The sequence below is a fragment of the Charadrius vociferus genome, unplaced genomic scaffold (assembly GCF_000708025.1).
Source record: "Charadrius vociferus isolate BGI_N301 unplaced genomic scaffold, ASM70802v2 scaffold21, whole genome shotgun sequence".
NCBI classification, from domain to species: Eukaryota; Metazoa; Chordata; class Aves; order Charadriiformes; family Charadriidae; genus Charadrius; species Charadrius vociferus.
The window spans coordinates 1301653-1326913 of NW_009646850.1; the positions used below are offsets into that span (position 1 = coordinate 1301653).

The window sequence follows — 25261 nt, forward strand, 5'->3', positions numbered from 1 at the left end:
ATTTGAATATCTTTCGTAAAGGTCAGTATTCCATATTTTATCCTGCTCTTCCAGAATTTTTCTGTTAAGTGATGTAATCTTGTGATGAATTATGTGATATGAATGATATGAATGGGCTGAATGAGATGAAGGGCATTTATAGCCTTTAAAAACAAGTGTGTAGCCCTTCACAAAACAGTCTGTGGTCGCAATGCTTAAAATATGTAAGAAAGAGGAAAAAGAAGATTATTAAAGGAAACCATCAAAACAGCAAAGCAGAGAACATTGATAAGGGGTATATATTACACTGTGGCATTCAATCTTAGCTAAAATAATCGAAGAGCTAGACATACTTATGGTGTTACTCGTCTTTAGAAAACAGCAATAAAGATCTAATCATCTTGGGTTTGCTAATAAGCTCGTATAGCTGAGTTCAATACTGCCATTATCAGTCTTTCAGAATGACCAAAGTAAGGTTAGCGTGGTCCAAAGTGGTCCAAATCTGCAGAAGCTGAAAGTGTTTCATGAAGGTCAGTGGGACTTGGTGTATATCCAGAGCTTTGAGATCAACCCTGATCTGGTGATTGTTGCCACCGACCTTTAGAATCATAGAGTAGTTTGCGTTCTAAGCAACCTTTAAAGATCATCTAGTCCAACCTCCCTGCAATAAGCAGGGACACCTTCAACTAGATCAGGTTGCTCAGAGCCCTGTCTAACCTGACCTTGAATGTTTCCAGGGATGGTGCATCTACCACCTGTCTGGGCAACCTGCTCCAGTGTTTCACCACCCTTTTTGTAAAAATTTTCTTCCTTATATTTAGTCTAAATCTTCCTTCTTTTAGTTTAAAACCGTTACCCATTGTCCTGTTGCAACAGGCCCCACTAAAAAGTCTGTCCCCATCCTTCCTGTAGGCCCCCTTTAAGTACTGAAAGGCTGCAATAACATCTCCCCAGAGCCTTCTCTTCTCCAGTCTAACTCTCAGCCTGTCCTGATAGGAGAGGTGTTCCATCCCTCTGATCATTTTTGTGGCCCTCCTCTGGACCCGCTTCAACAGGTCCATGTCTTTCCTGTGCTGAGGTCCCCAGAGCTGGATGCAGTACTCCAGGTGGGGTCTCACCAGAGCAGAATAGAGGGGCAGAATCACCTCCCTTGACCTGCTGACCACACTTCTTTTGATGCAGCCCAGGATATGTTTGGCTTTCTGGGCTGCGAGCGCACATTGCCAGGTCATGTGGAGCTTCTCATTCACCAACATCCCCAACTTCTTCTCAGCGGGGCTGCTCTCAATCCCTTCATCCCCCAGCCTGTACTGATAGTGGGTGTTGCCTTGACCCACATGCAGGACCCTGCACTCAGCCTTGTTGAACCTCATGAGGTTCACACGGACCCACTTCTTGAGCTTGTCCATTTCTTTCCTTGTAATAGAAATGCATACTGCAGTTTTTAAGTAAAATTAAAGTTGTTCTTATGGTCACCTAAGTGTTGGTATTCCAGATGTGCTAGTGTATTTTTTTCCTATTTTTCCTTTAGCAGCTGGGTGTATTTCAAGTCCTATCAAATCTGGTGAAGCTTCCTTTACTGCAAGAATTTGGTGTGTTTCTTGTTTGGTTGGTTGAGGTTTTTTTTCTGGGTTTTTTTGTTTTTTTTTTTTGTTCCTGCTCTTATTCTCTCGGATTTAAACTCGAGAAATGCAGTGAAAGGTAGAGATGGGGAAGCTGATACTTAATGTTACCGAGAGCAGTTGTTCTAGTCTTGTTAACTACTCTTGGGCTAAGAGTTTCACTTTTTTTCAGGTTCCTGAGGCAGGTGGGCCTTTTTAAAGTGAAAGTGTTATTTTTAAAGTGAAATTTTAAACTGGTTAGAGTTGATGCTAATGTTAGAAGGGATTTTAAAGGAGAACTGTTTGAGTTGTGCTAGGTATGGGATGGGAGGCTGAAACGAGGAAGGGGATGGGGACAGGGCTTTTAGAGGAGGCAATATAGATAATGGATGTGAACATACAGGGACTCAGGTAGTATGCTGTTTGTCGTTCATTTTGTAGGCTAAGTGTAATAATACTAGTGGTGGTTGGTGTTTTAAAATGACAGAGTAACACCCTGAAAGACCTTTGTTTGCTTCGCTTATCTTCTTTCATTTTGTTAAGTTTAAGTGAGTACTCCTACACTAAAGCTGAGATTGGCAGCCTCAGGAAAAGTAGCCTTTCTGAAAATAGTGTTTTAATTTGGCAATTAATAGCAGAAGTGTTTATTTTTCCTCTGAGGTGGAAATCTGCAACAAACTTCGGAGATTTTTTTCAGGGCCAGACAGGGATAAAACCCAGAATTTGCCCACAGTTTCTCTCTTGGCGTCAGGAGGAGGGGGATGCCTCTTGCGGGGTAAGGCAGCCTGTCACCTGCATGGGTGAGCAGGACCTGGGAGCCAGATGTCTCACAAACAGCCCTGTCCACCAGAGAAGCAGCCACAAAGCTAAGGACCTTCTTAATGTGGATTACTAAGAGCCAGTACCCTGAAAACAGAGAGATCCTTCAGTTCTGTAGCAGTTTGTTCAAACAGAAAGCCCCTGGAGACCATAGTGGGGAGCTGAGAGCAGCGATTCACCTGTTCCTGCAACAGATTGAATCCTCTTGAATAAGCACGTTCCAAGGGAAGGGCGTTCAGGCAGAAAACTTCTCCAGACCCTAAATTACATCTGCTGTTTGTTTATTTTAGAATAGGTTTTTCACGAGGGCCCAATATCTCAAAACTCACACTAAATTCTTACACCTGCCTGTTTAAAAGGAAGACTTTGCTCCTTCTTTAAAAGGCAAAATTACTTTTTATTTTCTTGACATGAAAAAATGCCACTGGAAGAGCTTCAGGTTGTGACTGATGAGCGCTAAGTTTGTTTGAGAACACAGTCCTCTCAAGTATATAGATAAAATCTATGGGCCACAGCTTCAGGAGGTGTGTTTGTATGCTCTCAGAAGCAGACAGTAAGTAACAACAGACTCCTGGATGCCTGGTGCCAAGTGACAGCAACAGGGATGATAAATAGCCACTTTCTCTTCTTGTTTCTTTAGAAATTAGTTCTCAAGACTGTTATGATATTCCACGAACGTTTCCGAATGACAGATCTAATTCATTGGAGGGCTTCCATAACCACTTTGTAAGTATGACTTGATCTGATGAGAGGCGACAGTGACAGTGCTTGAATGCTCTTTGTTTGTTCCCATGTAAAAAAGCATGCTGTACAGTGTTTGTGATTTTTCAGTTTCAGTAGAATGTATTAATCTGAGTAGATTAGGTTAAAAAACTCATATGATTCACAGCTGATTGCATAACTTATTTTGTTAAAGGAAATATATGTTAATTCTAGAAAAACAGAAGCATGTTGACAGTGGGAAGTGTTTCAAGTGAAGAACTAGATGAAAATTATGTCCCAATGAATCCCAACTCTCCTCCACGACAGCATTCCAGCAGCTTCACTGAACCCATCCAAGAAACAAACTATGTACCAATGACACCAGGCACGTTTGATTTTCCGTTATTTGGAAAGCAAGTCCCTCCTCCTGCTCACATGGGTTTCAGGTCCAGTCCAAAGACTCCTCCCAGACGGTCAGTACCTGCTGCAGAATGTGAGCCACCGCCAGTGGATCGGAACCTCAAACCAGACAGAAAAGGTGAGGAAAATGTCCAACAGAAGTTGATTTTTATTGTCTAAGAAAGTAACATAGCTCTCCCAACTTCTTATTGGTGGAAAATTATCATATTTTTAGAAATTCTAGCAAAATAGTTTTCATCCTGAGATAGCCGTAACACAAAGGAAACATAGGATTATTTTTAACCGTATTTAAACATCACAATAACAATGCCAAATACAAGCATAGGTTTAAATTTTATTGCTGTAGTTACTAATGAAAAAATGACACAGAATTGCTAGCACTCAGAAGTGTGAGTTTTAGTCCTTGTACACAGAAGACAGCTAGCAGACTTGTGATGGAGAGAGCGCACGCAAGGCATTGGATAGAATACAAATGTATAGCCATAACCATGCTCGGTAGAGGATCAGTACACATTTTCATTGTATGAAGTAAAAGTTAAAAATAACTTATTTAGCTATTTCAGGTATTTGCTTTTCATGTTAACATTGTTAGAAGAAATTGTTGCAACAAGAATGAGTTGTATATTGTGCTGCTTTTCAGTCCTACAAATTCTTACCTAGAATAATTCTTACAAATGTGTTCAAATGAAGGAAGAATTAGATTGAGGAAACAGTGTTTACTATTAAGTAGGTAATGTTAAATCGTCATTTCAGTCTGTAATAGCAAGGAAAATCACTTGCTATTGGAGCTGCTTAATGCTTAAGTGTTAGTGGCCTTATGGGGCAGTCACAGGAAGGTGTTTAACATGGGGGTGTGAGGTTCCCCTATATATTTCCCTTGGGATCCAAATGGGAGGAGGGAACTGCTAATTCAGGCCAGCTTTGAAGATACATTTGCTTTATCACAGGAGCTAGGTGCCATGCTTATGTTGAAATTTGTATAAACTGTAGTCGGTGAAAAACTTCCTTGCCTTTATAGCATGTGATAGATTAAACAAAATCATAACGCAAAAGGAAAACTGGCTTTATGTGGAAATATATCAAACTGCTGAATGTGTGGTAGATGACTGTTACGAGTCTGAGGAAGCTGCAACAACCTTAATGTAAATTTTAGAGGGTCCCTTCAAAGCTATCCTAAAAAATTACTCTCTCAAATCTGGTGCATACTGGGTTTACTTTTCTTTAAAACAAGGATTATTTAGCTTAAGAAACAAAGATGATACTGTTGTGATGTGTCAATAAGAGATACTTGTATCTACTAATAGATAATAATTACTAATAATCACTAATAAATAGCTTAGACTTTCCATTTAGTCTAAAATGTTTTATCAACAAGCCTATCAGTAGCACAGGTAAATGCTTGAGGAACTTATTTCCGTATTACCCATTTTTTCAGACAAGATAACTGACTTTCTTGTAGAAGTGGGAACTAAAGAACATTAGGTCAAATGTCAGCGCTATTTGGTATTTGAGCAAGTCCTGTTTTTAAAATTATGTGCTTGAAAAATTAGTATTTACACTGGGAATGGCTGAATTTGTTTTGGGGAAAACTCAATGGCAAATATTCAGATGATTCAAAATATTCACTAACTAAACATTTAATTTAGTACTTTTACTGCTCAGTGAGAACAGCCTGTAATTAAGTGAAGTAGATAATATCATTATGATATAGAAGATCTCAGTGTAAAATGGGATGTACCACATGTCATTCTGGCTGTCCATCTTCAGAGAATGAGGCATGGCCTTTTTCAAGACCTTGGCTCTCTGCTTGTTTCTATTTGTTTCCGTGTTACCAGACAGTAGTTTTGTTTAGTTCTTCAGAAATACTGGACAGCAGCAGATTGATGAAAGCTGATACTGGAAAATATTCTGAAAATAAACACTGAACTGCTTTAACATATTTTCCCTGACTGGCCAGTTTGTATATTTGACTGATAAAACGTTTGACCTTCAAAAGCCATAAATTCTTATGTCGAAAAGCTGCTCGCTTTTGCTGTTGGCATTGCAAAGCAGTCACACAGATGTCCGCTGGGGCAGATCTCTCTTCAAACTGAATTAGTGTTTCACATTCTAAAAGTGGTGTGTAAGACTCCTGCTTTGCTCCCGTCCTCAAATGCTTTACAGCTAGAAAGACCTAACTAACATCAGGGAAAAAATTTTTGGGTGTATTAACATACCTCTTAATGAGTGTAGAGTGACTGGCTGTATTTTCTGCCAGTAGATTCTTGGAAGCTGTTATCACTGTAGAATAATATGAGTATTAATATAATTTAGAAGATAAAGTAATTTTAAAGTAAAGCTTCCCCAAAAGTAAATATTTTGTAGTAAATGCTTAGGGGCTGAAAAAAACCTTTGGGAAGATCTTGAGCTACCAAGAATGGTAATGATCCTGATTTATCACTGAGGGTTTTGTCTTAGTAACACATGAACACTGGATCACTCAAATTTTATCAAGTGTACTACTGCGAGTCTGCCATTGTTGCGAAGAGCAGATACGGCGACACATCAGGATGGTAATATATTCCTATCTTAGTGGTTGAGTTCTCCATGCAAATAACTCCTTCCAGAAATACATTTGGGAAAATAAAACTGCAGTTCCGTTTGAATTAAAATAGGATAAAACTCTTGTTTTAGTGGACCCTTATCTGAAACAAGTGTGTGCTTTATATTCTACACTGTTGCTTTTCCAGCTTTTAAGTTCTTGTATAACTTCTATTATCAGGTTGTTTCTGCTTATATAAATGGTCTTCTGCTACAAATTAGTGCATAGAAAGTATCAAGTTGGCTGGTACGTTCAATTAAACTTAGGCTGGCATAGAAAGGGAGGAAAAGGTACATAAAATAGTTACCTTCTGGGTATTGCTCCTTTAAATGTTGGGGTGGGGGGGAAATATGTCATTGGTTCAAGGATTTCTGTTGAAGATCACAGCGGCTTCTCTAAAAGATGGTGTTACCGCAGACGTCAGGTGTGTTGGCGATAAGACCTCCAGGTATAGGAGGGCCCACCTCATGTTCTGTCTGAAGAAGCCGCTGTGTATTTTTTATTGGTTACAGATGGCTGCAAAAATAGTGTTTGCACTGCCTCCAACTCACAATTCCTTTTTGGTAGCTGTCCTTGTTACTGAGAAATATCACCATCACCTTTCACGTACGTGAGCGTTAGCTCTAGCTCAGTAATGTTTCTGTGTGGGCCAGGGAAGTTTGTTGTGTTCAGTGCTAAAAATGCATTTGACAAAGCAATAATGCAGTGAAACTAGCACATAAAGAAAGAATGCACTGCTTTTTGTTGTCGAATGCATATGCTTAGCATCTCCTCTATTTTTCTTTGGTTTAAGAGCTTACTGCTTACAGGCAGTATAGTTTGACAAGGGTAGAAAATGGAGGGCTGGGTGATGGCAGTGGCCATTCTGTTGCATATAGCCTGCTCCCCCCTCTGCTCTTTCTGTTTTGTAAACCTGAGATGAAACACATACTCAGTTACTTCTGATTTGGCTGTCTTTGAAGAATAATGTGCCAGGCAGCAAGGATCTGGCAATCTGTCTATCAGCAGCAGTGACTGTAATGTGTATGTCTTCGCAGCTCTGATATAAGCACCTGACATTTTGGATAATTTATTAAATTGTTAAAATTCTCCAAATTTTTAAGAATAGGTAAAGTTGTATAGAAATAGCAACTGTGACAAAAGATGGAGTTATGAAAACATGGGCAAATTAAATGTAGGTAATAAATAGGTCTAAAATTCACTAAAGTACGTGCACCTTCTTCTGAGCAGGGTACTTGTGCACCCCTGCTGTGAGAGCCTAAGGCTCTTCAGTCTTCCCACCTATAGGAGTAGCTTGGTGAGCTATGTGTCTTTTTCCACCAGTTTCTAGAAGAGCTTTGTTTTAAGAAGTGTGTTAAAAAATAATAACAATTTTTTTTTAAAAAAAAAAATATATATAGCCTTGGAATGACACTACATTTCCATGTAGCTTCATTTTTCTAGCTCACAGCTGCATCTGTAAATGTGGGGAGCTTCCAGTACTTTCTGGAAGTCTTGAAAGTAATTTCAAAACATGGTGTTGGCTTCCTGCCCCAATAATTTGAATCAAAGTGCTTTACTATTTCTTTAGAGAAGCATACCAAAAGGTAAGTGCTACATTGCTTGGAAGAAAATGGAGAGCGTTTGGCCAGGTGCTTTTCTGCACTCACCTGTAACTGAATGACAAAAATTATCTCATTTTTAATTTGTTTTTTTTTTTTTCAGGGTGCTGTTTCTTTTATTATAAAGAACCATTTTCTATATTGATTTTGTATTTCTGCTTTTTGGCTGCTTTAGCTTGCCACGGTTGCATGTAGTCATGATGCTAAATTGGAAGCATTTTTGCTAGCAAAAAGTTTCAAGTGGAAGTAATATTGCATCCATCCATGCAGTTGGGTCTTACTCTCTGAATCATTCAAAGGCTGTAACTGGTTCTGCCACAGAGTAAATATGTGACGTTGGTTTTGGTAGTCACGTGTTCCTTCCTCAAAATACCATTTATCCAAGAAGGAGCAGTAGAATTAAAGGTGCCCAAATGCAGTGAGGTGAAGACTCCTGGGACAGCTAGGGCAGCAAAGAACAACCAAGTTCTTTTCTGCTCCACCTCCTATTTTCCCTGGGGCTCTTCAAAATAGCTGAAAAGGGTTGTGATAGGAGGCAGTGGATCCTGTGATCCCCATCCTGCTGACAGCTTGCAGGACTGTGGTGAAGGTTTTGCCGCTCCACGGGGAACACTCTGTGTAGCAAGGCAGGTCCCGGGTGGCTGTGCTGGCAGTCCACAAGGAAGTTTTAAGGCCTGACAAGAGGTCTGTGAGTCTAGACGATCTTAATCTTCAGTGCAAACCTGACGTAAGTCAGAGATCAAGGAAGGCGCATGGTCGAAAATAAAAGGGGTAGGGTGTGAATTGGTTTTTGTAGGTCAGGAGGCAGCATGTGAGAGATGTGGGTGTCTGTGAGCCTCTGGGCGTGATAATGACACCCTCCTGCCCCATGATTTATTTCCAGGGGTCGGGGAGGGGGGTGGGGTTTGTGGTCGTAAAGCAAGACTTTAAGACCGAACAACTGCAAAATTAGATTTATGTTTTTTTTAAAATACTTGTTTAGGAGCTGTCCAGAAGGACTCCTTATAGCTATGTACCATTTAGAGAGAGTGTGTGTGTGTGTGTACATCCCATCTGTAAAGTTAAAAGCTCTTCAGAAACATGCGCTTGCTGTCTCAACTGACAAAACCTAGTTTTTCAATACCTGAATCAAACAGGTATGTCAATGATGGAATTGGTGATGGCAGAATTTAGTTCTTTAAAGTCTCAGTTTGATGCCTTACTTACTGTACCTTGGTAACTTTTCTTTTCTGAGGGGCAGCATGTCTATGTACCAAAGTGGGTTTTTTAAGGTTCTGAAAGAAATTTATGAACCATGGCTGTATGGCTGAATTAACAATTCATGACCATGATGGAATGCAAATCAAAAGTTAAGTCTCATTCATTTAAATATAGCGTAACACTGCCATTTTTGTAGTGGTTTTGATCCATAGTAATTAAAACACTTGACAAGAGAGTTCAGTTTAGCACCGGTGCTAGTTCAGAGACGTGGGGAGCTGTGACAGAATGATGCACTCAGGATCGCTAAGCTGATTGCTGACAGAGGCAGTAAAGAACTTGGGATTCCCAGCCTACAACATTGGACTTTGCTCCATTTGTCTTATGTTTGCCCAAATATTGTTAGAGCTTAATCGCATTCAAGATTACTTTAAACAAGATTTTCAGTCCTAGTTTGGGGTTGGATTGCACAGATTATTTTGCTGATGGCAAAAATAACCAATAGCTAGTGTAGTGCGTTTTCACCTTTATTTTTTCACAAAAGGCTTATCTTTCAAGAAAAACATGTCAGCATTTAGTCTGAGATGCTTCCTTCAACTTGAGTCCATATGATTGCCTTTAAAGGAGACTGGAGTTGGGATCTGTGATTGTTTTAAAAATGTTAAAAATTTTATCTGGTTGTTTTTCTTATAGATTTTTCTCATTTAAGATGTTACAAGACAAATTTGTGTGGTTGAACCACAAATATGTGGATTGCTTTTAAAAATGTGGCTGTGTCTTTGCCAGGACTACTCATGAGCATCTCCCAAACAGATTAACTTCATAGAAAATTCCAATTTTCTTTATTTAAGAGCACAGGTCCACTTTGAAGAGGTAATTGTGTACAGAACTTCCATGTGGTGGGAAGCCTCTGCCGCGTTCTGGCCCCCATAGGACCCACCGTGATGCTTCTGGATGAATGGCATAATGGCTCGTTGTTGTAGTGTAGTATGACGCCAAGCAAAGTAGATAGTTGTTAAGGAAATTAAGAACCCTCATTAACCATTAAGTTAGTTATAAATAGCCTAGTGAACAGTTTCCTTGTTAAATATTTACATGTTTGAGTGTCTTGAGTTGGACAACATGAACATACTGCACATCCTGATATAGCAGGAGCACGACATCACCCTAAAATAAAACTTTAGAGAAACAATTAAGGCATTAGTGATAACAGAGCTGACATTTCTTTAAAAATAATAATAATTAGAAGTTAGCAAAACTGCAGTGTTCTATGCTATCATGATTGTCCTGTGTATTCTTAAATAAAGGATCACTCATTTTCTCCGGCTTTAGGACAAGTGGGCATTGAAAAATTGTGAATGGTGATTTTAATCAGCAGCAGGAACTGAACTGTAGATCTGTTGAAAAAGAAACTGTGATTTTCATGATGACTTTTCTGAGCAGAAGTACTGTTCCCTTTGCTTTTAAGAAATCCATGCATCTAATCTTTCCATTTACTCTTGAAAGCTACACCTCCTGTTGATTCCATTTAGGAATTTAAAAAAATAAGATTTGGGGGGATGTTTTGATGCTTCCTCAGAGTTCCTAAAGCAGGCTGAATACAATTTTGGTTTTATTCTTTTTTTTTTTCCCCCCACAAGCTCCAAAGACTTTAATTTATCTGAAAATTATGCTTCCTCCATGACTGTACTAAATTACTTCCACAAGGCTTGTTTTTACTTAATAGCTTTAAATGAAAAGTGTATAGCTCCTTGCTATGATACACCAGTACTTAACTTGCAGCTGTGATTTGTCTTACAAAACTTTGAAATAACAAATAATTTTAAGTAAAGATTTCGTTTGGATGGCTGCATCACAGCTGCAAAGGAAGCTATGGTTTACTGGACATAATGGTTTTAAAAAAATTAAACGTAAGAGTTTTCTGAAGACAAACTGCAAGACTTTCTCTGATACCAGTGGTAGAGATGGTAGCGTTGAACTCCGAAGATGCTAGAGAGAGCAGGAACAAGAAAACATGGGTGATGACAACCTATTTTTCCTTCCCTCTGTACATTTTTTTTCTCCCCTGTATGCTTAATGCCTTTTTAAGGAAACAGTTTTTGATATACAAATTGTCATGCTATTCCATTGGCCTTTCTATAGACTTAATGTTAGGCTTGATTTTTTCCAGTGAACAAGTTAAACTCTGTAACTCTTAGTTTTCTGTGTTTTGTTTTTAAAAAAAAAAAAAAAAAAAAAAAAAAGTGATCTCAAGTAGTGTCCCCTGGACGTCATGAATCTTACTGCAGCTTTAAACTACTGATCAATAAACACTCCAGAACACTGTCTTTGGTCTTAAAACAGTGTTTTTGTTACTGAATGCTTTTAATTCATCATGCTTTGGGGGCTTTTTAAATACAGACAGGAAGAGTTGCTCGCTAATTAGAGCAGTCAAATAGTATTTGGATGATTAATAGCTTTGGTATTCTCTGAATAGTTTTTATGGCATTTGGCAAATATTTTATGAATACCAGTGAACCTTAGCTGTCAGATGCAGTTGGACTTCTTTATAACCAGATTTTTTTCCAATTCATTCTTAATTTCTGGAGCATTCAAAGTACTAGTGCTCTGAGAGAAGTTATTTTGAGAAGATAAAGATGTCTAAGAAAACTGGAGAGCCTCTCTTTAGATGACTGCTTTTTATATTACATAATTTTGAAAGAATAGTTGATTTCAGGTTTTTTTTTACTGTCCTAAAGAGACTGTAGTTATCACCATCCACGTGGTGTCACTGACCAGAACTAAGCACGTTATTGATATTCCTGTTTGTTGCTGGATACTAGTATGGAAATGGATAAAAATGTTGTATAACTAAATACATGTTTCTAATTAGAAGTACCTTGGCAGGAAATAGTCTTAATAAAAACAGAGATGAAAAAGCAAATTCAGGATATTTGTAGAGCTCTGTGCTGAAGACCATGTACTCGGGAATCAGAGTTCACTGGGGTGAGGAAGAGGAGGAAACGGGGAGGTTATTCAGCAGAATTAAAAACCAAATTATAAACCCTGTGGGAGTAAGACCATGAGCTTCAGCCTTGTTTTTTAAGGAAAAGTCAACAGTGGTTCTGAGTACTGGTATTCTTGGACCTCAGTGCAAATTTCAGTTTCTTCTAATTACAGAGAAAAGGAGGAAAGATGTGTATTTTTTAATGGAAATGGGAAATTGCTGTTAGTTATGTCTCTCTGAAAGTATTTTTGTGGATGCAGGGACTTACGTGGCTGATTTTGCCCCTTGCTCTCCCCCTCCTATTCCAAGTAAAGTACTGCTGTAGCATTCCTGTGTCTGACCTCCTTGTCTCGTGAGGATTAGTCCTGTTGGCCAGGAAACAGCATTAACAGATCACGCATTTCTTAAATTTTATGTCACGTTAGTAGATCTACTTTAAAATTGTAAGCCCTAAATAACTGGTATTTAAATAAGAGCGCTGGCCTCTTTCGTGAGGATGTTTGCAATTTCCTGACGTAAAATCCCTTTGCCAGCAGGCCATGGAGCAAGCAGGCAGTCAGAAAAGAAGCGTTCTTAACAGAAATCTTGTTTAGTACTAGTGCTTCAAGGCGAGAGCCTGAAAACAAATGAGGCTCTGCAGTGAGTGGCTCACGTCCTCAAAACCAAAAATGTTAGGACCCACCTGCTCTGATAGAGGAATTTTCTGCAGTGGGACCCATTCCCCCACACACATTATAGCCCAAGTGTTTTATGGAAAACAAGAAGAGAGAATACATGAGCCGATGGAAAAGCCAAAAGTTTTTTTCAGTTTGAACCGTTATTTGAAACAAAACCAAAGTTGTGAAATGGACTCTTTTCCTGATGACTTCTCAGACAAAGGCAGCATTGACACACACCGAAATGCCAGGAGCAGAATTCATGCCGTCTGAGTGCACTCTAACGCTAGATCCATAATCGCTTGTTCTGCTTGGCAGTTTTTACAAGCAGCCATTTGTTAGAAAAATAGACTTCATTAGTGATTTTTCAGCTCAGAGTGCCCTTGCACAGTGTTCGTCTGATAGAACGTGCAGAAGCTGAGCTTCTCTCTCCTGGCTGTAGCACTTTGCATTTCACAGGTGGTGACTTGACTGAACAATGAAAATATCTAATTTTCACTTCTTGTTTGGTTGGTTTCACTTGCCGTAATTTATTTGTGTTTTTTTTTTCCCCCCTGTAGGTTTGCATCCAGTGGTGTTGCAACACAATTTATTTCCTTTTCATTTAAAAAAAAAAAAAAAAAAATATAAAACTTGTGGGTTTTTTAACCCAGATTCATCTTTCCCAGAGTAGGTGTGTAAGTCAAAAGCGTTGTTTTATGTGAGTGCCTAAACATTAGATGAGGTAAATTTGGGCCTGCGGGCCTAAACCACAGGCAGTGTGGTCCTCAGTATTGCTGGCGCTGGAATGCTGTGTGGAGCGAGGCTCTCCATAGACACCTACTGTCTTTCCACCTTCACTAAATTGATTATAAGAATGGCCCTACGACACTTACTTTTAGTGATTATTTCTGGATAGAATAGAAGTTGGAGGCCAGTCTGTTGTACAGTTGTGAGGCACTCTCTCCTCCGTGTTATATTCAGCTAGATGTGCTCCCGGAGAAAGTTAGGGAGGTTACTTGGGAGCAGCACCAGGAATTTCAATCGCAGTACTTAAGACATAAAGTTCTAAAAAACAGGTATTTCTGTTCACGGATCTGGCTTAAGATAGTGACACAACTGCCAGTTTTTAGATAAAGAATGGCACTTATAAAATTTCTGATGGATTTATTGAAAATGTCTTTTGACGGAGTAAGGGGTATTATTAAGGGCTTTCTGTGCCCTACCTTGTGTTACTTTATCTTCTTTATTGAGAAAAAAAAATGGGCTGGAGGCATTCTGCACTGCAGACACAAATAAGTAACCTCAGTTTTGTGATTGTGATTCCCCCTCCCCTTTTCCTTTGCCTGGTGTCAGGGCTTTTCTGTTGCACAGTATAAGCTCCTCACCAGAGATTAGGCCTTTTGTTTTTTGTTTTGTAGGGAGGGGAAAAAAAAGCAAACCCTGCACAAACATTTTAATTCTCTGTGACATATTAAACTAGAGGAATTGCATTATCATGGCTAGTTGGTAGCAGCAAGCTGTTTTGCCACCAAATTTATTTAGGCTGAACAGTCTTTCAGCAGCAAGAGATGAAAGCTCAGTGAGTTTATTTTATGCTGGAACATTTTGTACGTTCTTGTCCGATGCAGAAGAGAAATCTTATAGGGACCTGTACTTCTTTATATAGCACTTCTGAAAGTCTCAGAATGGTTTATAAATGCTGAATCAAGCGTGAGGCAGGCAATGCCATAATACCCACATTTTACAAATGGGGATAATCATCATTCAGGAAGGTTAGCTGCACAAGACCGCGTTAGCACCATTAGCAAAAGGAGAAATAATGAGTCATAGCCCTGAGTTCCTTGCGCTTATCTTCTGTATTATGGGTTTCAGGCACTTCAGCCTGTTTGGCTATAAGAGCAGAGAGGTTATAAAGTACACATTGGTTAAATAATGTCATTAACCCTGTTACGTCTACTAGATTTCTCACCGTACTTACAATCCGTGCTCATATGTCAATGCATTGATTGGCATTTTAAATTGAGTTGTACTGGGCCAAATTTCTGTTAAATACAATTATAAAACTGTGTAACATGAAGTTAATATGATTAGGTAATGACATTCAGCATGAAATTGTTCTTAATAAAAGGTGTTTGAATTTGAACTCGTACATTTGTTCAATCGATTTTAAGATCTTGGTCTTTTTATATAGGCAAGCTTTTGTCATAGAGTTGTAGGCAAGATATTTAAGAATATCGAGTTAGCTCAGAATGAACTATGCCAACACGTTGGGTCATGCTTTTGACTTGGGTCCAGTCAACAGCATACTTTAGAGAAATGTTTTGTGTACTGCTTTACAATCTGGATCTTCGGTCAGCATTGCCCAACTGCTTGGTCTTTTCAACAGCGCTATGAGCCATTTAAGGGAGCATCTGATTTTGAAATTGGAAAAGAACTGTCTGTGTGAAAATCATCTCATGTCCTTTTCTTTTTTAAGGAAGTTGCTATGCAGCACTATTAGTAAATACATAAATTTTCTTACCTGCATGGTCTTTCAGAAGTGCTGTGTAGAAGTTAAGATACAATACAAAACCTTTCTATTTACCTTTCTTGTTGTTACTTGATTATTCCCAATACTTCAGTGATAACAGTAATAGAGCACTTCATATGCAAAACCCTTGGGGTAGAGATTTGCAAACTTCTGGTGTTTGTTGCCAACTTTATTTTTTACAACACGTTCTCACTCTTTGCTGGGAGTACCAGCCCACATCTGAGTCTGTGCCAGTCCTTTTCCATTTTGTGCTGTAGGGCAGCTTTCTAACATAATCAAACTTAGGCTTTTCATTTGGTTTATTGCAAAGATTTACCTTTCATTTGGCTTCTCGGTGTACCACTTGAAGGCACTCCCCTTTTCTAATATTAACACTTTGTCAGACAGACTTTCATGAAAGGTTAGGGTTATTATGAACTATGGATCATATTTATTTAAAATAGACAATGTGACCTTGACCTGAAACATTCACAGAGTTTGGACAAGTTGGCAAAGAACTTCCTTGTTGGGAGAGGGGTTATATTACTGCCTGTAGGAAGCTTGTTGGCTCTAATATTTTCTTAGTTTGTACTCTTCACCTTGTTACCAGTTTCATCTAAAGCATTCTGTTGTGTGGTAGCATAACATAGGGGAATGTTATGCTAATAACATGATAGTGTATGATAGGATAACATATTAGGGAATGATTAGTGCATCTGCTGTACTTGTATATAGGTATATACAATTTTTAAAAGGTAGTTTTATGACAGGGTCATTGGTGGTGGAGGTTGGGTTGTGCTGTAGTAGGGGGGACAATACTCAGGCTGGGAGCTTGGAAAGAAGGTGCCCTTGTGTTGTCTGCAAGGTCGGAGAGGTGTTTTTGGTACAGACAGATATAGACCTCTGGGGAAAAAGCTTAACAAATACAGCGTGGAAAAAAGATTCTTGGGGCTTTTCAAGTGGGAGATGCATAATGGATAGGAGATATCCCAAGAGCACCACTGTTTCCAAAATAATATTGTGAGTAAAGAGGGTACCTCACCTTGCATCTGAAACATGACTATTCTCATGCTATATATTCCTCATCTGTGGAATTTCTGTAATGCAACTTGAAACCAGTTAATAGTAATGATCAGTTACAATATTGGTTGATGCACTTTTTTGCCTTTTTGTACCCCTTTTGTGCTTGCCTCTGACAATTACTTGCATGCAGTGTTTTCTTTGTTTCTGGTTTGGTGCTTAAGCCCTTAGCGTGAGACCTAGCTAGACTGTAAAATCCTTCAGCAGCTTGCTTATGCTTGTGGCGTTTAACCTTTCTGCAGGGGGTTGTGCTGTTTGTTTACAAAATTCCATTTTCTGATTACAAATAGAATATTATTAAGAGAGTCTTCTTTTTACCAATTAGGTCAAAGTCCTAAAATTTTAAGACCTAAACCACATGGTTTAGAGCGAACTGATTCACAAACCATAGGTGACTTTACTACAAGAAGAAAGGGTATGTACTTTAGCACTGTATATATATGGAGCTTTATAAAAATAAGTAAAACAAAATTTAAGAAAACTGTTACTCTAGAATAACTTTAACTCTTGTATGGTCTTTTTACTTCATGGATACATTTTCCTTGCCAAGCAAAAAGTTTCCTATGTAAGGAATTGAAGTCTTTCTGGCTTGAACAGCGCATGGAAACATTTCCTTGACATTAACATGGGTGTTCTGATTAAGTTGTAGCTGTTCATATTTTGGATTTATTTTTGCCTGTTTATTTAGAAGCAAGTATATATGACTCAGCTGGAAGTTACTTGAAATAACTTTTGTTAGGCAATAACCTGAAATTGGAGTTTACTTGAGTCTCCTGCTGTTGGCTAAACACTGAAATAAAGCAAAATACTCATCTTCTGACCGTTTACTAATACAGAAGTTTGTTATGAATCTTAATGAGCATTGCAATTGGTCTGATAGGCTTTATTGAAGGTGCTGAGTTGGTATAGTCACAAGAAGTAAAGGAGATTACGAATAATGTTAAAAACCTCATAGAAGTTTCACTAATCGTTACCTTTGGTTATTAAAGCCCATTGGAACTGGATGAAATATTCCTGCTGTTCTCAGTGGGCTTTGGACAAAGCCCTGACTCCCTCTCTGCTGGAGCAGTACCTTGCCCACCAATTATACCTGCCAGGCCTTTACACAGGACTCGAGCCAAGCTGATGACTTTTGTGTCACTCATGCTTTGGTATCATCTTGCCTATGTCAAGTTCAGTTCTGCCACTCTTATCTCATATGGTACCTTATATCTTGAGATAGATGAGTTGTAGTTCTTCTTTTGAGTCTGTGGTGACGGCTTTTTATGAGCAAGTGAGTTAAAGTGGCAGAATTTACTGTAGTAGGCTTGATACGCTTTGAGTGCGTAATTATGACTTCTTAACAGAGAAAAGGAGAAAACTGTTTGGGATACTATGGGATACTAAAGATTGATATTTATCCAGAAAATTTGAACCAGGAGTCCTTCTCTTCAATATGTGGTAGCTGACTTTTCGATAAACTCAATCTGAAGAGTGAGTATAATGAAAGCATAATGACTACAGTTCTGCTTTTTCCTTGGGAGACAACCACACTGATTAAGCAACTGATTTCTGTCAGTTCCTCATCTGGTCACTTGTGACAGTTCTTACTGCACATGAACTAGTGCTACATGCCTGACATTTGATCTCGGTAAATCTGCTAATAGGCAGAAAACTGATGGGGGGGGCGGTGGTGAGGAGAGGAAGGGGTGCTGTTACAATGACATGGCATTTTGTTTTCTAAAAACAGTTTTAGGGAGGATGAAGTTGGGGTTCAACTGCTGTGACGGCAGTTTGACTGTATGTGATTTTTATTTTTTTTTCTCCCACAAGTCCTATGATAGAATAGATGATACTTTTTTTTGTTTCCCGTAACATTTAGGAGGGGTGAAACATACAAGCTGGAATGAGGGATAATGTGTTTCTCACTAATACTCTATTTGTGCTTCTGTTGTGAAAATGGAATTTGAAAATGGCACCTTTTTTGGAACAATGTTAGCTGTCACTAATGGCACAAACACACCACTGCTCCACTTGGCTGTTGATAAGCACTGAAGCAAGCCAGGCACCTCTTGGAACTGAAGCTGGGTGTTGGCTCATCTCGCACTTTTGCAAACTTAGTCTTTGCTGCAGATTTTGTCCACACTTTGAGCTGTGAAGCCTCACCAGTAAGGGCACATGTATGCAGCGAGGGCAGATTTTGCATAATAATAATAATTGTCCGTGAACCAAGAAAAGTGCCTGGAGTTGGCTCTGCTGAAAGTTTAAGCTGAAACAGTCCATCAACCCTATGCTGGACTTGTCAGTTCAACAAGTCATCGTGGCAGAGTAAAGACAGAACACGATGCTGCCATTTTCAGAGTCTGTTTTCAAAACAGAATTACTATGTACAAGTATATCTTGCAAAATGCTTAAAGTTGGGTGGGTTTTTTTTTTCTAACTGATATTGCTTTTCAGTGTCTGGAAACATTAAAAATACGTTAATGTATCATGGCTTTCTGAGAACTGAACAGTGTCTCCTTTTCCTAACTAGTGTTTACTATTTAAAAAATAGTGTATTTTTTTTTTTACTTGGCCTTTGAAAAGCTATTAAATTTGTTTGTTTAGGAATGTTCTGTGCTTTAAGATTGTCTGTTTCTTATACAGCAAAACCAGCTCCACTAGAAATAAAACCTCTGCCTGAATGGGAAGAATTACAAGCCCCAGTTAGATCCCCTATCACCAGAAGCTTTGCGCGAGAGTAAGTTTCTCAGCTTTTTCTCATTCGAATTGTTTTTGTTGACTGGAGTGTTAATAAATGTGTGTACATCTGTATTACAGTTTTAGCCTGTGTAATACAAATTGAGGTTTCCTTTGGAAGTGTATGTCTATATGTGTGTGTGTATGTATGTATGCACATGTGCATGGAAACGAAATGTGTCCATATGAATTTTTATCTTGTAATATTAAATATAAGGGACTGTGTATAACCAAAGAATGTGACACTAGTAAACTTGAATGAAAATTTCAGCTCTAATATGCTTATTTTTGTTGTTTACCAGGAGGTTTAAGATATTCGAGATGTATTGTTTGTAAAATAATTCCTGGTAATTAGCTCCTCCAGGTTTCCCATGTCTCCCAGACCGGATTCAGTTCATAGCACAACTTCCAGCAGTGACTCACACGACAGTGAAGAGAATTATGTATCCATGAATCCAAATCAGTCCACTGAAGACCCAGTATGTAAAATCTACGTCTTAACTACTCTCTTCCTGTGCAGTCCTTACTTTTAAATCATGCAAACACAAGTCCTTCCACTCAACGTCACTCCCTTTATACTTCTAGATCAAAATAATAATTAAAAAATTTCCGTTGAAAAACGGTAATTTTGGTTAGATTTCACTGAAGAAATTAAAAGCATAATAATATATAAAGAGAATGGTTAGTATACATATCTATTGTACAAAACAGTTCAGCACGTGACTTTTTTTTTTTTTCCTCTTCCCTAGAAACTGTCTCTTCTTGTCTGTAATTGCTTGTCGTGGGCTATGCACCAGTTCAGTATTATGACATCGAGGGAAATAAATTGTCTTAAGGCCTCTGAGATATGCTTAAAAACCTTTATTAAAAGGACATTATCCAAGAAATGTAGAAGGAACAGGGGAAAAAAAGGATTGATATTTGTTGTTTACATTGTATAAAAACTGAGCTACGTGTACTTCTATTAGGCTTCTTTCAAAAAAGAAGATAGGAAAGGTCTTTACGTATTGAATATCTGGGGGGTTTTCCCTGTGGGGGAGAGTTTTGTCAGATAATAATGTTTCATATATTCAGCTTGCAGTATGTGAAGAGCTACTTAGGAAAAGTTAATGATGCGTGCTCTGGGTTTTGTTTGTTTGGGGGGAAAGGAGGGAGAAAAAGAAGAACCAATAATAGTATTTTAAAGTAAAAGAGTAGCAGTAGACCTACGCCTAAACTAAAATGCGGTCCAGAATTACCCCTAAAGCACTGGAGGAAAACCTGTATCTTGAGCTCAGCTTTTTGTTCAGTGTAGTCCAATGCATTCACCACTGGTTTACAGCCTGGGTTCTTAGTAGGGAGTACAGCAGCGTTTTTCATCTTTAAAGCATTATGGAGGGCCTGTCTAGCACCTTTTTTGTTCTGTTCGTCTGTCTGCCTTCTTATATGGCATGTGCTAGCCCATTTCGCTATACCCCGGACTCTCCTCCTCTCGCAGTGCTGCTTGCTTCCCCATCCCCTGCTGCCCTGGGCACCCTCCCCGACCTACTCCAGTCTCCCTCCCCTCCAGCTCACCATCGCTGCCTCTGGATAACTGCCCCTTAGGTGCCCCTGAGCGAGCTGCTCCTGCTGACTTCTCTGCGGCAGCTCTGACTCGGTGCAAGCTCGGCAGCCTGCGGAGCATCCCGGCTGGTGCTTTGTACCGTTGTCTCATCTGCCGGCAGGGCAGGCGCGCTTCCCAGGCGAAGCGCGCTTCAGCAGCGGGGAGCCGGTGGTGTCAAAACTTGGCCCCTCTCTTGCAAGAGGCATTGGTAAGTAATCGGTGACATCCCACTTTACAGCTGCAAGAAACATCCCGTTTGGCACAAAGGTTTAGAGGCGCCTGTGCCCGCAGTCCTCCCCGCAGCAGAATCGCAGTTCAAATTGGGGATTTCTGTTGATTCTTACAATGCCATTTCAGGGGTTTAACCTCAGTCCAAGTCTGTATAATTAATATCACAGCTCAGACGGCCTGTCATTAATATCTTCTGTTTGCTTGCACCGTTCGTTCTTCAAGGTTGTTCTGCAGATTTCCTTTCATTTTCATTTACGTATATGTCAAGTTTCTGTTTTCTAATGCATATGTTCTGCCTGTCTAGTTTGTTTGAAATAACAGATTATTTTTTGTTTAAAGAGTTTTTTATTTATGCTGGAAACATTGATGCAGAACTGATTTTTGTATGTTAAATATTCAGGAATTTGTTTAGAGAATTTAGGCAAGAAAAATGAACTCTGTCTCATTTGTTTGTGTTTGTCCCTGTTACCACTTAATATTTTATGAGTTGGACGATACGGATGTAATGGATAACTTCAATTTAAAAAGCCCAGCCCATTAAGCTTTAACCAATAAAATATTTTGTTTCCCAGAGAACCTGAACGTTTCCAGATATCTCATGGCCTTTGTTTTAAAATATGACAATTACATAGATGTTTTGGAAATTTTTTATTTGTTCCAACTGCATCTTAGAAAGGAGTCCATACTTTTTCATCTTTTTCTGTCATCAGCTTCGAAGCATCTTGTTTGGACGTGTCATACTTCTGTTTTATTTAATACAATCAGCAATATTCTGCTTTTTCTTTCAAGTTGCTGTCAGCCTTACCCTTCCGTCTTTCCTTCTGTCTTCCTCTTCATTTTTTGCTGACTGCTGCCCTCTGTCTTCCTTTTTTTCTTTATCTTTTAGAGAAGAGTCCTTCTATTGTACTGTTCCTATAACACCTGTTAAGAGGGAGGGATCAGGCTGGGAGAGGACAGAGGAGGTGAGGTTGTAAAAGTCTGGGCTAATTGAAATTTAGGTATATACAATGCAACTTCAGTTCAGGCAGCCCTACGCAAATTTGCCAAAGTTTTAATCTTTTGGTCTTATCAATTGAATAATACTTTTTGATTTTCAGCTCAATCATGATGGCTTTTGAATGAAATGTAAAAGTTTCATTTGAAGTTTTGCCACTACTGTAAGGCTGAAATTCTTGTAAGGTATTTAACAGCAATTTAAGGAGATAAAAAAAGTTTGTAATTAAGTAATGCTAAACTTGAGATGTAACAACTTCATTTTAAGAGAACAAACCACGCTCCATTCTTATTTCATGATACGAGAGGGACATAAGGTGGAAGGCACAGATTGGTTTGGTGGCAACCTTAAATTTGGGGGGTTGGTTTTGGGGGTTTTTCCCCCTGTTGGCTTTCAACTCCGTCCCAGTTTTGACTTAGAATATATGCCCTTGTTATACAATGTCAATAAAATTTGCATGGTTTTAGCTGATTGCAAGAGCTCTCAGTCAGTTCTTTAACCTTTAATATTTTGGCAGTTTATAGTAAGTGTATTTCATAATGTGGACTGTTAGCATGTACATTTGTAGCTGAAGTTATTTATATTATAATTTCAGAATTTGTTCGGAAGCAACAGTCTTGATGGAGGAAGCAGCCCTATGGTAAAACCTAAAGGAGATAAACAAGTAGAGTATTTAGATCTGGACCTAGATTCGGGAAAATCTACCCCACCTCGTAAGGTAAGCACCTCATCGACTCTTGCATTTCTGCCATCAGGAGTTTAAAATTTCTTCACAAGTAGTTGCTGGGAAAGAGGGGAGCCTCCAGCAAGATCATCTTCACTAGTTTGTCAAATGGTCAGTCGGAGAGCCTATGTTGGACCTTCAGAGAAACATGTGCTTGTTCTACATCTGTTTTGGACATCTGCTTACCTTTTGTTGTTAATTTATTTTAACATATGTTTTTCACCCTCCCTTGCCTTTCCCAGAAAAAGAGCAGTGGTTCAGGCAGCAGCGTGGCAGATGAAAGAGTTGATTACGTTGTGGTTGACCAGCAGAAAACACTAGCACTGAAGAGCACTCGAGAGGCATGGACTGATGGGAGACAGTCTACAGAATCTGAAACGCCTACGAAAAGCGTGAAATGAAAATACTGCTTTTGCTGCAAAGAACAGAAAAGAGTGAATTTTGAAGAATTACAGAACCACAGTGGCAGTGTTGTTCGACTGTACAGTACCTGATTCACTGGTGTGTGAATAGGTTCTTGACCGAATAGGATGGAAGGGAATGGACACTTCGAATACATCGACGGAATTTTAAGATCGTAGATTGGGCTCTGTGGTCTCTGGAAAAATTGCAACCTGTAAATAACATGTAAAATAGTATCGCTTAGCTTTCAGAAAACCTTTTGTTCTGTAGTTAACACATTTGTAGTATTACTATGTTTATGCACTTTTTCAGTTACCACGTTGGTTCAGGTATTCCCAGTTAGCATACCTTAATGCCTAATTTCATCTGGAGATTTTTTTTGTTTTTCCTTACACTACTATTCCTTACAATTTTAGGTTAATTAAGCTACATGTAGATATGGAAATTAATATTTGAACTTCATTTTAACAACTTAAAATTGATTTTGCAGAAATACTTTCACAATTGAATAATCTACTTGAAATGCCAAGAGACGGCCGTTAGTTACATACTTGTTTATATTTAATACACGCAAGATTATGTGGAAGTCTACAGGTTACCTTCCTAACAAAAATTGCTGTGAGTTAATAATAATGAACTGTACTGGGTTTAGACCTACAATCCTGGCTTCTATGTTAGTTGTTAGTGGTGGAACTTCTATTGTATTTTATTAATGACAGTGTTCTGTGTTCAATGGGTGAAGATTCTGCAGGGTGGGATCTTACACTTTTAAAGACTGAGTAATTAAATATCAAGTAAGCCTGCAAACCACTGATGGCATGCAGTAATATTGTGATCTCACACTTATTAACATGAAATAACCTTTATATTATTTACAGAAGGTAGAGTATATAAATCAGGTACGTACCAAGCACTATTGTGCTAACATACTGATCAGGTTTAGACAATGAGCTTTAGTTTTGTACTATTTAGAAGTTCTAATGTCAGTTTTCAGTTCAAGATTAATGGGACAGTTTGACATTCACTGTTTGTAGTACTAGCAAAATACTGTGATTTTGAATTAGACATTAATTCAAATGGAAATACTATGTTTTGACACCATAGTGCCCTTCTTATGATCTCTATTTTACTTTAACCTCCTGCTTGGCCTTATATTTAAATCCCTATGCAACTGATATTTTATATCTCTGTTTTTAAAAATTAGATAATATACTTAAATGATCCCCTTGTAAACCACTTGTTGCTCTTTCCTGGTACAGGATTTTAAGCTCTGTATACTGTGATCCTTTATTTTACTATGCCAGTTCCAAATAATAATCTGCCTTGGTTTAGAAATATTTTTGTTATTTGGAAGAAGATAGAGTTCTTTTAAATACGTGACTGAGTTAGGTCTAGATAGAAAACTTACTAACACTTTTTTTTTTTTTTTTTTTTACACAAACACCCTCAAGTAAGTGGTTGGTTTTATTTTCCCACCCAATTGTTTTATTTTGTCCAGATCATTTAAAAGTCGAGCATAGAGCTGTATTGTTTTCTGGCATGTTGGCCTTAGTACTGTGCCTAATCTACCATCGGTTGTTTCTCTCCCCTCACAGCCACAATCTACAGTATGTAAATTATCTTATTCTTAACAAAGGTTGTTTTTAAATTAGTAATATTTTGATGCTTTGAATGTTCATTTTAAGAAAAGAAACTAAACACAATGCATTTTGAGGTGAATTTTAAATAAATCGAGTTGTTCAGTTTTGATGTGTAACTCTGTCCTGTGAAACAGCAAACCCATGTTAATGCATCTATGAAGGTGCCTCGATACCAACCATACTTTTTCAAAATTGTAGATTACTTCTTAGAACCTCTCAAAAAAAATGCACAGCTAAAACAATTTTCAAAACGTATGTCTGATTTAAAACCCTGCACCAAGCAGCTAAATAATCTGAATTCCCAGTGTTTTGGGAGCCAGAAGAAGTGATGTGAGCCAGGGGACCTTGATGGCTCAATCAAAAGGAGCTCAGATCCGTAAAGATTGTGGAGCTATAGCTCAACTCTGCTTTGACACTCTTCCTATCCAGTAATAAACTCTTCTTCACTGATGCTACAGTTGAAGCACCCATAGGCATGGCGAGTACTTGGTAACTAATGTAATGGTAGTTTTGTTTTAGGACACTGGCTTTAGGCATTTTATCAGTGCAGTGACGGTGGTCTATCTTCACTGCTGAGGTGCCTGTAATTCGTTAACAGATGTGGTTGGATAATCACTTTGCTCTTTATCCTACATAATTGTTTTGGCGCTTGTCATTAGGGAGAAGAATCCGTGCTGTGGACTCCCGCACTCATGTGTGCACCCAAGGAGTAAGATGATCTTGGAATATTTCTAACTCATGTTTCTTTATTCCCTCAATAGATGCGAGAATTTGAGGGGGAAAGTTTGGAAAGGCTGCTCATTTTTTACCTATCCCTAGCCCATCTGTCCATGAAACATTTTCCAATTATACAACTA

At 38.6% G+C, this 25261-nt stretch overlaps 1 protein-coding gene across 1 annotated transcript in view; it reads left to right on the forward strand.

The window, feature by feature from the left end:
• The window catches only part of GAB1 (GRB2-associated binding protein 1), a 43357-nt gene extending 19262 nt beyond the window's left edge, over positions 1–24095 (forward strand). The window contains 9 exon segments of the mRNA XM_009894171.1: positions 2950–3125; positions 3336–3639; positions 6469–6502; positions 6504–6550; positions 16439–16528; positions 18739–18832; positions 19187–19310; positions 22234–22356; positions 22605–24095. Coding sequence (XP_009892473.1) covers positions 2950–3125; positions 3336–3639; positions 6469–6502; positions 6504–6550; positions 16439–16528; positions 18739–18832; positions 19187–19310; positions 22234–22356; positions 22605–22763 — 1151 coding nt within the window. The 3' untranslated portion in view covers positions 22764–24095.
• Positions 24096–25261: the final 1166 nt, after the last annotated feature.